We start from the raw sequence: 17210 nt of genomic DNA, 5'->3' as shown, positions 1-17210 counted from the left end.
GCTCCCTGCAGGGAGCCTGCTTCTCCCTCTGCCTCTGTCTCGGCCTCCCTCTCTCTCCATCATGAATAATGATTTTTTTTTAATCTTAAAAAAAAAAAGTTAGAAATTAGGGTACCAGGGTGGCATAGCCGGTTAAGCGCCAGGCTCTTGGTTTCAGCTCAGGCTGCAGTGTCGGGGCCCGGAGATGAGCGCCCCCATCGACTCCCTGCTCAGCGCCGTCGGCTTGAGGCTCTCTCCCCTGCGCCTCTCCCACCCCACCCCAGCTCGTGCGCACCCACACCCTCTCTGTGTCCAAAAAAAAAAAATCGAACCGATTTGAAAGACCAAGGGCATCCACCCTTTCAGTCAGGTGTGGCATTTCCCTGGTGGACCGCGACGCAGCCTGGGGCAGGACAGGCTTCTGGAGCCGATGTCCCCTGTTCCCAGCCCTCTGCCCTCCGTGGTGTCGCGTGCTCCCGTCACGTGCTCTGATCAATATCGAGGGTGTTCGTTGACCTTGCTGCGTGTCACCGTGCAGGGTCCACCGGAGACCTGTCACTACGTACACGTGGCCTTCGCCTCAGAGGACGGAGCCCATGGCCCCCACGTGGCTCGGGTCGCCAGCGGGTTTGAGGGGTTGTCTCTGCTGGAGGCCGTGGGAGAGACCAGCCGCGGGCGTGAGGGGACGGTGGGGAGGACGGGCCCACCCACGGCACCCGCACCTCCGTCTGTCAGGCAGCAGAGGACAGACGGACAAACAAGGGCAGTCCTTTCCCTCTGCCCCCTTCTCGCTGCCCCTGCGGCCAGCGGGCACGTGTGACCCTTGCCCACGGCTGACGTGCCCGCTGCCCTCTGCTCGGGGCGCGGCTGCCAGGCGTGCGGAGGGCACGGACACCCCACCTGGGGCCAGTGGCGCCGAGGGGGGCGCGGTGTCCGGCCTCGGACAGACGGCTGGACGGCGAAGGAACGGCGAGGGGCTGTGCCCAGTCGGTTCTTCCGCAGGCTTGAGGCTTGGGATAAAGGCGGGGCGCTGGGGGCTTCCAGCTGGGGGGGGCGGGCCCGGCTGCCGATCCCGTGGGCGCCCAGCAGGTGGAGGCACAGACGCGGCGTCGGGCGGCCCCGGACGGTGCCGGGCAGGGGGCTTGGGCTTCCAGAGTCCTGGGGAGTCCTCCCAGGCCGGAGTGAGCCAGTGGGGGCACCTGGCGGCCTCCCGGGCGCCCCTCACCCTGCCTGCGACCTCCCATCTCTCCCCCTTCCCTTCCTTGGAGACTGACTTCACAGGAAGTCCTGGCAGCTTTGGTGGTTTTTTTTTTTTTTTTAATTGGTTGGTTGCTTATTTTTAAAGATTTTACGTATTTGAGAGAGAGGGGCAGGGAGGGTGCCCGTGGAGGGAGGGGCAGGGAGAATCTCGAGCTCGGAGCCCCATTCACGGGGCTCCATCCCACAACCCTGAGACCGCGACCTGAGCCGAAACCAAGAGTCCGATGCTGGACTGAGCTGGCCAGATGCCCCTTATTTATTTATGTATTTACTCATTCATTCATTCATTCATTCATTCATTTTAAAGATTATTTATTTATTTATTTATTTATTTATTTATTTATGAGAGACACAGAGAGAGGCAGAGACCCAGGCAGAGGGAGAAGCAGGCTCCATGCAGGGAGCCCGACGCGGGACTCGATCCCGAGTCTCCAGGATCAGGCCCTGGGCTGCAGGCAGACGCTCAAGCGCTGAGCCCCCCGGGCGTCCCCCCTTACTTATTTATTTTGAGTAATCTCTACGCCCCACGTGGGGCTGGAACTCACGTCTCCGCGCTCATCTGACCCGGCAGCGTCCGACGCGAGGTGAGGAGCGGGACACGGAGACCTCCTGGGCGAGGGAGAGCTGGGAAGACGGGAGCCGCGGAGGGGTTTCCCGGTGAAGGAGTTTCCCGAAGCGCAGGCCTGTGCCCTTCAGCTCGGGCTCGGGCTGGCAGGGAGGCGTCCCTCTGCCCGTCTGGAGGTGCCGGCGTCCTAGGCCCACGCAGAGACCGTCCTTCTGAGATTCCCACACATCTACGAACCTCGGGTGACAAACCAGGACAGGCCCACGGGGCAAGATGCCGCCCAGGTGTGCAGCCAGCACCTGGCCTCCGTGGATGCCAAGCGGCAAGCTGACGCGCGGCGGGCGCCCCCTGCCAGTGGGCACCAGGCCACGACCAGGGGGACACAGGCAGCCTGCCAAAGCCGCCGTCCCAGGGCGCCGTGCCCATCGCTTCCCTGCCGCGAGCTGCACGGAGCCCGGGAGCCCGAGCGCCCTTCTGTGCGGGGACAGGCAGGCTCGTCCTCACTGAGAGCGGGACCCAGGCCCGCGTCGGGCTCCCCACTTAGCAGAGGGTCGCTGCTCTTTCCCTCTGCCACTCCCCCTGCTTGTGCGCGCTCGCTCTCCCTGTCAAATAAGTAAAATCTTTAAAAAAAAAAACAAAAACAGAAACAGGGATCCCTGGGTGGCTCAGCGGGTGAGCATCTGTCTCGGGCCCAGGGCATGACCCCAGGGTCCCAGGATCGAGTCCCGCGTCGGGCTCCCTGCAGGGAGCCTGCTTCTCCCTCTGCCTGTGTCTCTGCCTCTCTCTGTGTCTCTCATGAATAAATAAAGAAAATATTTAAAAATAAATAATTTTTTAAAAAGCCAAGCGCCGTCCTCGGTAGAGGGGTACAGGGGAGCACGTGGTGCACAGCGGAGCTCGGTAGGGTCCCGGCTCCAGGCGGCCGGTGGGGCCCGGGGCGTGTGCCCGCGGCGGGGGGCGGCGCTGTGGTGTCCACGCCGCGTGGCGCCCGCGTGGCCGGCTCGCACCTGTGCCGTGTGGCTGCAGAGCGGCCCTTCCTCCCTTCACGGCGCCGACTGGCTCGGGCTGCCTGGTCCCCGGGGAGGGCCTGTGCCTGCAGCCACCCTTCCTCTGCCTCCAGGGCTGCCGCCCCTCCCGGTTCCTCGGTGTCGCGACTGCTGGAGACACAGCCTCCCCCTGACCCCAGGCACGAGGGCGGGGACAGCCCGACTGACAGATGCCGGTCCCCCCCCATCCCGGTCCCCGCCTCTGCTCTGGGGAATCCTGAAGCCCAGGGACATTGGTGAACATCTCACCTTTGCTCATTCGCGTGCACCTGCGGAGATGGGGGGGGGGACGTCCCGCTGGCACCGCACCCGTGGGCCTGAGCCCTGGCAGCAGCAGGGACGCGGGACGCATGGATCCTCCTTTCCAGGAACGTGTCACCTGCACTGCACAACCATGAATGCATCACAGATGCGGCGACTCGGAACGACCCTGACCGCTGGCTCCTGACAGCTCCTGTGGGCCAGGAGCTCACCGGCAGCTCGGCTGGGGCTCTGGCCGCCCCCCCCCCCGGCTGCGGTCTCCCCAAGGCCCCGCAGGGTTGGCCACCATGTACCCCGGGGCGACCCTGTCACGGGAGTGGAGTCACACGCTGGCGACCGAGTGCTGGCTTCGGCGGAGGGCTGCTGGACGGCCCCCAAGACACGCAGCTGGCTTCCCTCGCAGCCAGTGACCTAGGAGTAGGCCAAGGGGGACCCCGCGACGTCCCTTTATGCCTCAGCCTTGGAAGTCGCCCCCGTCGTTTCCCCGTCACTGTGCCGGCCACACAGGCCAGCCCTGACTCCGTGTAGGACGCGAGCAGAGAGGGGCCTGGATCCCAGGAGACGAAGATGGGTGAGCGGCCTCCGACCCGTCTAGGACGTCCGCGTCACCACGAGTCACAGAGATGCTGAGTAGAAGAGGTAGGACGTGTGTACACCGACAAGGAATTTGCACGTGCTCCTGACGGAGCAAACGCCATAGGCTTCCACGGAACGTCATTGGCCTGGATGGCGGCAGATTCTGTTTTCGTTGGAACGGGCTCAGTTTCATCTTTGAGCTCCTCGGAAACATTCCTCGAGGTAGGCCGGGGTTCATGGGGATCTTAATCTGTTTTCGAAGGATGTAGGCCGCGCTGCTCTATCGGGGACCCACGAACAAATAAAGGAGCGGACCAGAAGGACGCGGGCAGATACAGCCCTTGACGGTGGAGAAGGTCAAAGGTGGCTGCTTAGTCTGTCACCGGGCGCCGGCAAGCAGGGGGAAGCAGAGGGCCACCAGCTTTCCATTTTGAGAACATGACCCAGAAGTCACACCCGGTGCCTCATTCACATCCCGTTAACCAGAAGTCGCTTACGTGGCCGCCGCCCCCGACGGGGTGGACGCCGCCGCCCCGGGCTGCCCGCCACACGCCGCCGAGACAGGGCAAGCCCGGATGCACATCAAAGGCACAGAGTCGAGAAGTGCTGAGCTTGCTCCAAGATCATCCTATGGGAAAACACCATCGGGGCCCCTCGGGGTGCCCCCGGGGCCCCGGGATCGAGTCCCGCGTCGGGCTCCCTGCGTGGAGCCTGCTTCTCCCTCTGCCTGCGTCTCTGCCTCTCTCCCTCTCTGTGTCGCTCATAAATAAATAAAATATCTTTTAAGACTCCTACAGGGCGAGCACCTTGCACAAGGTATTTACAGTCGCTCCGACGGTGGATGCGTCCCGCTGGCCTCCCTTTCCGACCCGCACGAGGGCTTCGTAAATAGCCCGGATCAGCCCGTGCTGGGTTGCACCGTCCAGACTCGGTGCGAGAACTCGCGGGGGGGGGGGGGGGGGGGGGGGCAAGAGACTCAGCGGGGGAAGCGTGTGCGGCCCAGACGGCGGTGCAGAGGACGCTGAAGTCACAGGAGCAAACCGGCCGCTGGCTGGACACACTGGGGAGCGGTGCCGCAGCTTGGGGACCTAGTGGCTGGAGGTGAACGGCGGAGAGGCTTGCCCTGGTCCTCACAGGCAGCGGAGGAGGGAGGCTTCGGTGCCCCTCGGTCCCCGTCCAGGGGCCCTGGTAGCTGGGGCCTCACCCCCTCCCCTTTCCTCAGAAAAAACACATGCAGCGTTGCCCGGATCTGCGCCTGTCGCCCGCCTACTGCCGCCTGGCCCCGGGAGGTGTGCAGTCCTCTCCTGGCGCTGGGGTGACGGCCCGGGCGACGCGGGACACACAGTCCCGGCTCCACTGGAGCTTCCGTCCAACGGGGAAGCAGACGGACGACTCGGACGACGGGATGGGGCCATCTCAGCCCCAAATGCAGGCATAATGGTTCCCCTTTTTTAAGAATTTTAAGTAGGCCCCATGCCCAACGTGGGGCTGGAGCTCATGACCTCGGGTTTAAAAGGTCATGCTCTGCGGAGCCGGCTAGTCACAGGCGCCCGGTGGCGGCTGCCCTGGGCCACCCGCTGGAAGGAGGAGACGTCAGGGCAGCCTCCTGGGCACGGAGCCCCGGGGGGGGCTGGGGGCGGCCCCAGGCTGGCCAAGGTCCCTTGTGTCCCCGAACCCTGATGGATCCCGAACGGTAGCCAGGAGAGGGCAGCCCGCGGGGAGAAGGCCACTGCCTGGGTGGGACTGTGGCCTCCGGTCCCCGGTGTGCCCCGAGCCCCGACGGGGCAGCTACCAAGGGAAGAGGCAGGAGCACCCGAGGGCAGACACGGCCGCACGCACCCAGCCGGCAAGCCATGGGGCGCCCCCGGGCCAGGGCCTGCACCCCAGGAGGCCGGCAGCCCCAGCTCCTCCGGCGGCGACAGGGAGGGCGAGACGGGCCGACCTCGTGGCTGCCAGGGCCGCCGCTGCCAGACCCTGACGAAGGCGAGGACCCCTCGTCCCCAGCGCGCCCCGGGGGGCTGGTGCTCCCAGAACACCCCGAGCACCAGTTCCAGGAGAGGGGCGGCGGCCGGTGTGGGTGCCTGAGGGTCCCTGGTGGCTCGGGAGGGACCAAGGGTCACAATGCTGCGGGTGCGTCCCACGGGCAGGGACAGTGCCCCCGGCTCCTCGGGGCTCCCACCTCGACCAGGCCCCACCCCCCTCCCGCGCCCGGTCCACGACCCCGACCCTCGGAGGGCCGCAAGCTCATGCCGGACGGCCCCACGCGAGCTCACGCCCCAGCAGCCCCACATGAGCTCACACCTGCCAGCTCCACTCAAGCTCACACCCCACTGGCTCTGCTGGAGCTCACGCCCAGCGGCCCCACGAGAGCTCACGCCCAGCGGCCCCACGGGAGCTCGCGCCCAGCGGCCCCACGGGAGCTCACGCCCAGCGGCCCCACGAGAGCTCACGCCCAGCGGCCCCACGGGAGCTCACGCCCAGCGGCCCCACGGGAGCTCACGCCCAGCGGCCCCACGGGAGCTCACGCCCAGCGGCCCCACGGGAGCTCACGCCCAGCGGCCCCACGGGAGCTCACGCCCGCCAGCTCCACTCAAGCTCAGCCCCAGCAGCCCCACGGGAGCTGACGCCCACCAGCCCTGCTCGCAGCCGCGGCCTCCAGCTCCTTGGGCCTCCCCATCTCCATGCGCCTCCTCCGTGGACCAAACAGACACGGGACACGGGGCTTCTGGGCACCAAGGGAGCTCCAAGTGGGCGGGGGAGGGGTGTTCAGCCCCAGGCCTCACCCCAGGCTGCGGCCCAGCACACCGACCCTCCCCTCACAGGGCACCTGTGGCAGGTCCCCCCTCCCCTTCCCCCTCCCCTTCCCTCCCTCCCCCCTCTTCCCCTCCTCATCCCCCTCCTCTGTCCTCCTCCCCCCTTCCTCCCATTCTTCTCCCCCTCCTCCCCTTCTCCTTCCCCTCCACTCCTCCTCCCCTTCTCCTTTCCACCCTCACCCCTCCTCTCCCTCCTCTCTCCCCCTTCCCCCTCCTCCCCTCCCTTCTCCCCTTCTCCCTCCGTCTTCCCCTTCTCTTTCCCCTCCACTCCCCTTCCCTCTCCTCCCCCTCCTCCCCTCCTCCTTCCCTTCCCCCTCCTCCTTCCCTTCCCCCCTCCACCTCCTCCCCCTCCTCTCTCCCCCTCCTCTCTCCCCCCTCCCCTCCCCCTCCTCCTCTCCCCCTCCCCTCTCCCCCTCCTCTCCCTCGTCCCCTCCCCGTCTTCCCCTCCCCCTCCTTCTCCCCTTCTCCTTCCCCTCCTCCCCTCCCCCTCCTCTCTCCCTCCTCCCCTCCCCCTCCTCCTCCCCTTCTCTTTCCCCTCCTCCCCTTCTCCTTCCTCTCCTGTCTCCCTCCTCCCCTCCCCCTCCACTTCCTCCTCCTCTCCTCCCCTCCCCCTCCCCCCTAGAAATCTCAGGCCCTTCCAACTGGTCAGAGGTCACCTAGGGAAGCGCCCATGTCCACTCCGCTGCCCTCCCCACCACGACCACCTCCTGCTGACCGGGGATTGGAGAACCCATTAGCTTCACAATCGCCAACTCTCAAGCCCAACAACAGGGAAGTCCCTCTGTTTATCTGATTTCCTCCCATGCTGCTGTTGAGCCAGCGGCTGGTGAAACAAAGGGCAGCTCCTCCCTCGGGCCCTGGCCTCTCAAGCTCCTTGGTCAGCTCTGAAGTAATTCCTCGACTCTCTGTTTCTATCCCCAGGGGCTTCCCAGAAACAATCCGAGACACCAGGGTGCCCTGTGAGCCCTGAGCCGAGCACCGGGAAGCTCTCCGCCCTCCCCAGCAGAGCCAGTCCCCACACCCAGACAGAGGCACCTTCACAGCAGGTGACAGTCCCCCGGCCCCTCCCAGGGTCTCCCCGTCACCACCCAGAAATCTCCTTTCACTTTGTCCTGCCTTTTCAGACTCCTCCCCAGCCTGGCTCTGGGAACGGCAAGGGTGTCAGGGGTGTCGGAAGGTGACGTAGGGGAAGGGACTTGACAGACGTGCAGCCGCCTCTTCCGAGTATTTTGAGGTTAAACGAGGTGATGGATGCACATGCTGAGACCTGCACCTGGTCCCCCCCACACCCCGGGGGGCCTGCAGTGCGCCCCTCCGGGCATCCAGAGCCCGGCCCCACGGAGCCCGGGGTGGGGAGGTGCAGCCCCAAGCTGAAGGCGCGGACAGTGAGCAGCGCGGCCTCCCCTCCCTGGCCGGCCTGCGTGCGGGCTCCCTTCCCACCACCCCTGCAGGGCCCTCCCCTCCGCGCCCTGAGCTCATCCTAGTTACCGAGTGTTTGTTTAGTCCCGCGCCACCCCCCGTTCCCCGCACAGCAGCTGCAGCCCCACGCCGTGCTCCCCAGTGAGTCCCCCCACCCCCCCCACCCCCCATGTAGGAATCTGCGAGCGAGGGGCGGCCGCCTGGGAGCAGCTCCTTGGATTCCTTCAGCTTAGGGAAGACGAACCTGAGCAGAGTCTTGCTCAAGCGGGAACCCCCAAGTCAACACGTGGCCCCATCCCAGGGCCCGCTCTGCCGTCCGGGCCAGAAGAACGCTCAGCCTCCCCCCGCCACCCCCGGGGCCTGGACGTAGTAGAAATCACTGTTTTTAAATGCCTGGAACATCATAGGCAAAGGCGGGGAAGGGGCTCAAGCGCATCCGTCCGCACACCCTGTGGCTTCTCGTCCTCCCACCCTGTCCCCAGCTCTGCTCCGAGCCCCTGTCCCCACCCCGCCCGCCACCCTCCACTCACAGGTACTTGGCTCCTGCGCTGACCCGCATATCATTTGCGTGTCACTCAACAAGGACATTTTTTGGGTTTTGCTTTTTTTTTTAATTTTTTATTGGGCCATTGCTCTTGGGAGCATTTAGTCCGAACCCATGCAAAGACCCAAGAGTCCTTAACGGTGGCGTTTGAGGGGCAGCCTGCGCGCATCCCCCCACCCACGCGAGCCCCCGGGCACCCCTCCTGCTCCTGCCAGCGAGGCTCAAGCGTCCGCGGACAAAGCCAGTGGGGTGGTTTCTCCGAAAGTGAAGCCGGATTGCTTGGGTTTGATTCCCGGCTCTCCCACCGCCCCTGGACTAGGTACTTCGACTCTCTGTGCCTCAGTTCCTTCATCTTTTTTTTTTTTTTTTAAGATTTTATTTATTTATTTGGCAGCCACAGAGAAAGCCGAGCAGGAAGCAGGGCAGAGGAAGTCCCGCGGGGCAGGGAGCCGGGTGTGGGGCTCGATCCCGGGACCCCGAGATCAGGACCCGAGCTGAAGGACTCCTGGACCCCAGGATCTTGACTGGAGCTGAGGGCAGACGCGTAATGGGCGGAGCCCCGGGCGCACCCTCGGTTCCCTGTCCTGACGGGTGGACCCACAGCATCTCGCGCGCCCGCGCCCGGCGGGGCCGAGCCAAGTGGAGGAGCATGCAGGACTGGTGCGTGCACGTGGTGATGCCACGGGCCGTCGCCGCAGGAGAGGGCGGCAGCTGCAGGGATGGTGCCTCCGCCCGCCCCGGTACACCTGGGTCATGCGGCCCCATTGCCCTCTCCTCCCGGAGTCCCGTTCCCCTTCTGCAGATGGGCTCACCGGCCCGGGCCGTCCTACCCCTACCTCGCCCCCTTCTCTCCCCCGGAGCCCAAACCTGGGTGTGCAGGGCGGGCAGGAGGAAAGGAGGGAAAGACCTGGCCATTTTAGGGCAGACGAGCTGTTAGAGGGGAGAGGCAGCGGGGCAGCACGGGGTAGACCCAGAGTGGGGAGGCTCCTTATTGGGAAAGGCCCCTGTCTGATTCTGGGAGACAGAGGCCAGGCCTGGGCACTCGGCCAAGTGCAAAGAGCGGGCCCCGGCCCCGGCCTGGCCCCGACGGCGGCACCGGTGAGGAGGCTGGGTGCCAGGTGCTCGGGCCTCCGCCACACCGACCCGCTACCGTCCCCTACCCCAGTCCTACCCCTTCTGCCTACACCCCGTGGCCATTAACGTGGCCGGAGCCCGGAGGCCGTGCTGGGGGGAGGGAGGGGCTCCGGCGTGGCTGTCTCTAGGACGCTGCCCACTGCCCGCAGCCCCCACGACCTCCTTCCACGTGTCCGGCACCGTGAGCTCCTCCTACAGGAACTCGGCCAGTTCTGGGGAGACCAGGGCCAGGGAGGGGGGGCGCAGGGGTGAGTAACCGTTCCCGCGGGGATCGGGGTGCCCATGACTAATCAATGAGAGAGTGAGAGGAGACTCACATTCCTTGACTTGTAGGGCAGTGGATGGAGGTGGGAGGTGGGGCAGGGCAGAGAGGCAAGGACGGCCAAGTAGGGACTCAGAGCCCAGAAGCCAGGCTCAGCGGGGGCGGGGAGCCCCGGCAGGCCCACTCGCCCCACACCGGGCTGCGGGAGGGCCAGGCCCAGGTAACCCCACACCTGGGGCCCTGCTCTGGGCCGAGGCTTCCCATCTGCTGGCCACGGAGCCCCCCCACAGTCCACCCAAGCGGGGCTGCCGGCCTTGACCGCGCTGACAGAGGGACGGATTGGCATCGCCCCGCATTCCTTAGCCCCTCTCCCACTGGTCTAGGGGTCCCCGTTCCCAGAAGTCTCAGCTTGGAAAACGGCCGCCGTGCCAGGCTGAGAGCCGCGCTGAGGGCCTAAGAGGAAACGCGCGGGAGCCAAGGTGCCGCGGGGAGGAAGGAAGCCGGCCTGTCGCCACAAAGGAGTCAGGAAAGAGAGGGAACAAACAGCCAAGTGCTTCCTGCCCACCCTCCTTCCTACCTCCCCGCCCGCCAGCCTCCTGCACACAGGCCCGGCCAGGGCCCGGGGACAGGGAGGGGCCCCCAGACCCACCTTCCAGCCCACGGCACCCCTGCGCCCACCGCCGGGTGGTCGCCCCCGGCCCAGCCAGCCAGCCCCGAAGCCTCGCCCCAGTTTCTTCCACCGGGAAGAAAGCGACCCGTTCCTCTTCCTCCGCCCGCACCCCCCTGCCCGGGTCTGTGTGAGAGAGCAGGCCACCGGCTAGAGAAGGGACGGGATGGTGGGGGTGGCGGCCGCCCTGGGGCCCGGCAAGGCCCACACCCCAGCCGCGGCCCGCTGGCCCCCCAGGACGTCTGTGCACAAGCACGTGCGGGCCGCACACTTCTCACCTACATAAACATTCGCATCACGGCCCCCCCCCCCCCCCCCCCCCCCGGGCCAACCAGCCCGAATGGTGAACACTCCCGCAGGGCACCTGGGCCAACTTGGGCCACAGCCTCTCCCAGCCTCGACTCTTCCCGGGCCGGTTTCTCCTCTGCTCTTGCTTCCGCCCCAGAGCCTTCTGCCCGGGGCCCCGCCGACGGGGTGGGGGCACCTGAGGGTGCTCGGCCCCCAAGCCTGCGCGTGGTGAAACTCAGTCAGCCCTGCCGGCTTTCTGGAACCCAGCCCCCAGCCCCGAGGTGATCACATGGAAAATGTCCAGCTGTGGTTGCTGGAGAGATGAGCTCAGCCTGCCCGAGTGGGGCTGGGGGCCTGGACGCGGCGTCAGACTTTCCATCTCGGACCTCACCCCCCCTCCCACCCCCAAATACTACCCCAGGGAGCCGGGAGCGGGAAAGGGGCCAAGGGGGGGATGGGCAGAGGAGGGGGAACCGGAGGCACCTCCGGGTCTGCTTCACCCCTGCCCGCCCGCTGCAGGGAAAGAAGCCCGGAGAAGAGGGGCACGGGAGACCGGGCCGCGGTGCGATGGGGGCCGAGGAGGCTGCTTCAGAGACCGGTACCCGGCAGGCGGTGAGGACAGGGCACCGGGGAGGAGAGGCGTGTCAGGGCCCCCGAAACAGCGAGGGCCCCAGGGAGCCGGTGGGACCGAGAGGCAGGTGCCGAGAGCCAGGCCGCCTGCGGGCCTCGCGTCCACCCCAAGGGCCTCCTGGCACCCGGCGGAGCCCCACCCGCGGAGCACAGCTGTCCCACCTCCGGCCTCCCCCAGCCTCCTGGGGGGGGGCCCTGCTGCCTCACCCCTTCCCCGCCCCTCTCCCGGCTCCGCCTCCTGCTGTCTGTCCTCTGCAGGGGCCCCTGTCTGTCCACCCCTTTGCTCCTTACCGGCTCCCTGGCCTCAACTCCCGTGGGCCCTCACCTGGCCCAACCCAGCCTCCATGCACCTGCTTGGAGGTTTCCAGTGACCAGAGCTCCACCGCTAGAGGCCGGAGCCCTGGAAGGTTCTGAGCAGTGAGCGGGATTCGGGCGGGAAAGAGGCCCCCTGTCCTCTCCCGTCTCCCTCCAAACGCTCCCTCTCACCCTCCCTCGTCTCCCGGCCTCCCCACGCATGACACCAGCTCCCTCTCTCCCTTCCCTGGGTCTCCCCTCCTTCCTTCAGGTTGCCTTCCCTGCCCCCCCCCCTCCCCGCCCATCCAAGCTCGGCTAGTGGAGGGCAGGGAGGCGGCCTGAAGAAGGGCTGGCCCCCCAGGGGAAGGCCCAGAGCCCCCTCCACCTTCCCCACCGGCCACCCGCCGCCCTTACCCCCAGGTCAGTCTCCGGCCCACGTCCCATCCCCCAGGCCCGGGGCCTTAGCCCTGCCACAGCCCCACCGTCCTGTGGGCTGGGCCCCCCCAGCCAAGCCCAGGTCAGAGACGGGGCCCCCCTCGGAGCCCGGGAGAGCCACGGAAAGGGCTCCAAGCCAGCAGGTCAGGCAGCTCCTCCCCTGGCCTCGCCCCGGGCTCTGAAGTCCAACCAAGGGTCAAGCCCGGAGGTGAGAGAGGTGGAGGCTAAAGGGCAAAGCCCCCTGGACCTCTGCTGCAGGTAAGGCAGGAAGCGGGTTTGCTTCTGCACCCGGACACTGCCTACAGCACTACTTTCTAGCATATGGTTAGCTCGACTCAGCCGCAAGCTTGGGGTCCGGAAGCTACGAGTCTTTCAAGGTTTGATTCCCCGTCAAGCCTTAGCTGCAGGAGAAGGGGAGAGGGCGCTACCCACCCCCACCCCCCGGTGGGACCCCGGAGTCTCAGCCCTAGAGACTGTCCGCTTTACCCTTAGGGGCTGGCTCCCGGCGACACCCGGACCCCTTGCAGGGGTCACTAACCCCCCATGTGCCCCCAGACTCAGCACCCCAGCAGGCTGGATCTCCCCGAGGGGAAGGGCAGGGGCTGGACCTATTCCTAGCCCGGTACGTGATCCCCGGGAAGCCAGCGTGCTCATTACAAGGCGACGATGGACAGGGAGGAATTTGCAGCCAAGGAAGGAGCGTGCGTGGTTATGGGGGGTGGAGAGGTGAGGAGGGCAACAGGCCCAGAGACTCACGGGGGGGACTTCTGTCCTTCACGAGAAGCAAGCGGGGGGGACGTGCTGACCCCCACCCCAGCCTCACGCCACGGCAAACTTATTTTGTTAAGGACAAACCCGCGCTGCACACGCGCACCCCGACTCCCTCCCGACCACAGTCGTCATCTCCATCGGGCGAGGCGTCGGCCTGGCTCTGGGTGCAATCCCTGCAAGCTCTTGCCCTGCTCCCAGCCCCTCGCAGTGCCCTGACTTCCTGTCTGGGGTTGGTAATCCTTCCCAGGAGAGGGCGAGAAACAGCAGGCAAGCTTATGGGGGTGGGAGGGAATGCCTGGCTCATCTTCAGCCCCTCACAGCCCCAGTCGGATGTGTATTGGGAATCCTGGTGTTCCAGGTCCCTCCCTGATGGGCTCCAGATGTGCTTGCATCTGGGAAGGCCATCCCAGGAAACCGATGCTCCCGCCCACAGCTCCCACCCCGGATGGATCTCTCCTCCAGCCCCCAGGTTTTTCCCCCCAGCACAGAAGCTTCAGACACTCCTTTCCTCTCCAGAGGTAGGTATAGGGCAGCGAGGGGGAGAAAAGGGATGGAAAGTGATGGGGGTGGGGAGGGATGAGCAACTAAAATGAGGTCAACGTTTAGAACACCCCAGAGAATCGTATTTCCCTTTTAACTTCCTATCTGGGGTTGTTACATTTTGCTGTAGAATTCTGTTCAAGAAAAACCGAAGAGGGCTTGGAAGGGAAGACTCTAGCTGGGATGGAGGAACTTCCGTCCCATTGATCGGCTGGTTTCGCGTCCCGGGCCTCCCTGTAGCCCTACTCCTCTCCCATCGGTGCCGTCCTCTGATCCCTGTCCCTCTGTCTCTTCCCAGCCTAGCCCAGCTGGGGAGATTTCCCAGGTTGGCTCCCCCAGAGGGACCTGGTCCCAGTCTCAGTCCCTAGGTTCGGAGCCCTGGAGCACCAAGGGAACTCAAGCACCTTATGTCCCGGGACTGGTCTTGTCACCCTCGCAAAAATCTTTCATCCAGCCCTGCCGTGCTCTGAGCAAAGTGGGGGTGGAGAGGGGAGGGGAGTCTGGGTTTATTTTAGGTCTAGGACATGGGGGAGGGGGTTCTTCCCACCAGACAGGGAGTGGGGGTGGCGGGTGGTGACTCACAGATGACGGAGCCATCGGTTCCCCCCGGCTGAGGCCTGAGTCAGGGCAGTGACTCGGCCCAAGGGCTCGCACAGTGGCTCTGGTGCCTCGCTCGGTGCTAGCAGGCCCTGCACTCAGGCTCCTGGGCTGACTGGGCTCCAACTCTACCTCCAGGGATTCCCTCTGCCGCTCCAGAAGCTTCCTACGCATCCCTCCTTCCGTCCCTCTCCGAGAACAGCTCCCACTCATCACCCCACCACGGGGCAGAGGGACCGGGATCCCCAGGCCGAAGCCAGGAGCCACAGGCCACTGAACTCCCCTGGTCCTTGGTGCAGCAAACTCTTCCCAGTCTTGATTCCGGTGACACTGAGAACGTGATGTTGGCACAGTCGCCCGGAGTAAGCGAGAGGCCCCAGCCCGGGGTCGGGGCAGCCCCAGCTCCCTCCAGGCTACGAGGCCGAGGCCGGAGGGGATTGGCGTCTGTCTGGGCACAGCTACAGCCCACTAGTGTGTGCAGCCACAGGCCAGCGAGGAGACCTCACTCAGCCCAGACCACCCGACCAGGCTTCTTACAGACCCAGCAAGGCTGGGCTCTATTCACTGGAACCAGGACATCGGCCTCAGTGTTCTTAGAATTTCCAGGCATTTGAGAATCCAGAAACACCTGAGTCTGGCCCCAGAGAAATCACATGCATGTGGGCAAAACCCCCAGGGACCTTCAGAGGGCTGATGGATTGTGCCCGTGTCTTCCGCCCCCCACCCCCCGGGCCGGTGGACCTAGGCTAAGGATCCCTGCCCCAGAATCTTCCCTCCGTAGAAACCCGGCCCCACTTAGAAGGCTAAACTGGCAGAAAAGCCACAAGTTTGGAATCCGTTGGGATTGAATTTGGATTTACCTCTGCCCCTTTCTTTCTATAAGTCATAGTCACTTCACTCCTTTGGGCCTCAGTTTCTTTGTTTTTGTTTTTGTTTTTTTTCTTTGAAGATTTTTTTATTAGGGCAGCCCGGGTGGCCCAGCGGTTTAGCGCCGCCTTCAGCCCAGGGCGTGATCCTGGAGACCCGGGATCGAGTCCTGCGTCGGGCTCCCTGCATGGAGCCTGCTTCTCCCTCTGCCTGTGTCTCTGCCTCTCTGTGTGTGTGTGTGTGTGTGTGTGTGTGTGTGTCTCATGAATAAATAAATTTAAAAAAAAAAAGATTTGTTTATTAATTTGAGAAAAAGCAGAGTGAGCAAGTCGGGGGAGGGGCAGCGGGGGCAGGACCCCAGGACCCCAGGATCACGATGCCAAAGGCAGACACGTCACCGACTCGGCCCCCCAGGCCCCCCCGGGCCTCAACTTCTTGATAGTAAAATGAAGATCGTGATACCTGCAATGCTGGACAGTTGGGAAGGTTAAGTGGGATAAAGGCGGGTTCAAGGTCAAGCACGGGGCCAGACACGTGAGAGACCATTAATACCACGTCCCTGTCCCTATGTAGACCACGCATGGCTCCTGGCTTCAGAACCGGCGCCTCTGCCCGTGGACTCGTCCTGCTCTGAGGCTGCAGGCGGGCGGGTGACAGCAGGGGCCTGGTGAGCGGCCTGCCCTTGCCCGTCACTCCTCGGCCCCTCCGTCAAGCAGGCTGTGATTGCTAATAGTCCATCGTCACAGCAAATCATCCCTGCTGAGCCATGAAGGGACACAGAGGTCGGATCTGAGAGACAAAACAGAGACCCTGGGAGACACGCGGGCTGGGCAGAGACAAGCTGAGAGACACACAGAAGCGCTGAGAGGAGACAGCGCGCAGAGGTCACTTGGCGACGAAGAAAGGGCATTGGGTTTAGAGTCAAAACACTTAAGTTCTAGGTCCACCTCTCACTGGCTAGCCGTGTGACCTTGGATAAGTCACTTCGTCTGTCTACACCGTTTCCTCTTCTGAAAGAGAGGGTTGGGCTGATAAGCTGTAGGTTAAGCCCCTCGGCGGCTCCTCCGAGGCCAACTTCCAGACCTGGAGGGCTGCGGGCAGCAGCTGCAACCAGGAGGGAAGAGCGCCCGGGCCTACCCCGGAAGCAGGGGAAAGCAGGAAACCGGGCAAAGGCAGACAGGGTGAGAGGAAAGGCAGGAGGTGTTGGGGCCACCGGGACAGGACTTATAAGGGCAGAGAGAGCCAGGAGAGGAGGGATATTGGGGAGAGGAGAGAAGCCAGCCAGAGAATGACTAAGGGGCTCCCGGTATAAACAGGAGCGGGGGACGGACAGGGAGGGGGCCTGTTTGAGTTGGCCAAGGCTGGGGGTGTGGAGTGAGGCGGAGGACTGGGCCAGGACACTGTGTCCCCTGTGCCCCACCAAGGCTCCTGGGAGGAGCTGAGTCACACACCTCCTCCCCCGGCCCCTCCCCGCCCCGCCCCCACCCCAAGCTCCCAAATCCTGGGAAAAATCTAAAGATTCTGTGCGGAATCTCACTGAAAAGTGAGAGCGCTGGGCTCGTACACTTGCGCCTTGCGGGGCTGCACAGCAGTCGGGCCGCAGCCCCTCTCCCCGGGGTGCGAGCAGTTCTCGTCCAGAGGTCACCTTCGGGGCCGGGGGTGCTTAAGGCTCTGACCCAGAGATTCCTTGGGTTCCTCCCCTAAGAAAGGGCCAGGACCTGCAGATGCGAGAGGGACGGGACGGGGGGCCAGCATCACCCCGCAATCTGACCCGCCGGCCTCTCCCCTGGGCTGCAGCTGGCTCTGGAGAGGGGCTTTTAGAAAACAGCTGGGTGATTTGGGACAGGAAGTAGGGCAGCAGAATGAGGAGGACGCTCGCCTGGAAGGAAAGAGCATGGATTCTGGGCACTTTCCTTCTGAGTCCCCCGGGCCAGAGTGGGGCAGGGGCCTGCGGAAGAGACGGGGCAGGGTTTGATTTGGGGGATTGGGGAGAAGTCCTGGGGGGGGGGTGGCCGGGAAATGTAGGAAGGGGGCTGGGAGGGAAAAGTTAGGAGAGAACCTAGGCCCCTTGGTCCCCCTCCCCCAGACTAAGATAAAGACTAGAATCCTGAAAGGTGATCTCATCACGCAGAGCCGGGGCTGGGGGAGGGGGTGGGCAGGGGGTCACTGGCTTCCCTTGCTGAGAGTCCTCTCCTGGACGCCCACAGGGGACCGGGGGATAGTGGGGTCTGGGCTCCAGCTCCCAGAACCTACAGGTGGGGC

At 64.9% G+C, this 17210-nt stretch overlaps 1 protein-coding gene across 1 annotated transcript; it reads left to right on the top strand.

The window, feature by feature from the left end:
• Positions 1–5540: 5540 nt before the first annotated feature.
• On the top strand, positions 5541–6311 carry LOC121479823 (proline-rich protein HaeIII subfamily 1-like). Its single transcript, XM_041735620.1, has one exon. The coding sequence runs from the start codon at positions 5541–5543 to the stop codon at positions 6309–6311; it is 771 nt and encodes a 256-aa protein (XP_041591554.1).
• Positions 6312–17210: the final 10899 nt, after the last annotated feature.

Source organism: Vulpes lagopus, chromosome 21 (assembly GCF_018345385.1).
Source record: "Vulpes lagopus strain Blue_001 chromosome 21, ASM1834538v1, whole genome shotgun sequence".
Classification (NCBI taxonomy): Eukaryota; Metazoa; Chordata; class Mammalia; order Carnivora; family Canidae; genus Vulpes; species Vulpes lagopus.
This window is presented reverse-complemented; position numbering and strand designations above follow the sequence as displayed.

What these genes read in the sequence shown, in the direction of transcription:
- LOC121479823 (XM_041735620.1), top strand. Translation starts at nt 5,541, where the DNA reads ATGGGGCGCCCCCGGGCCAGGGCCTGCACCCCAGGAGGCCGGCAGCCC.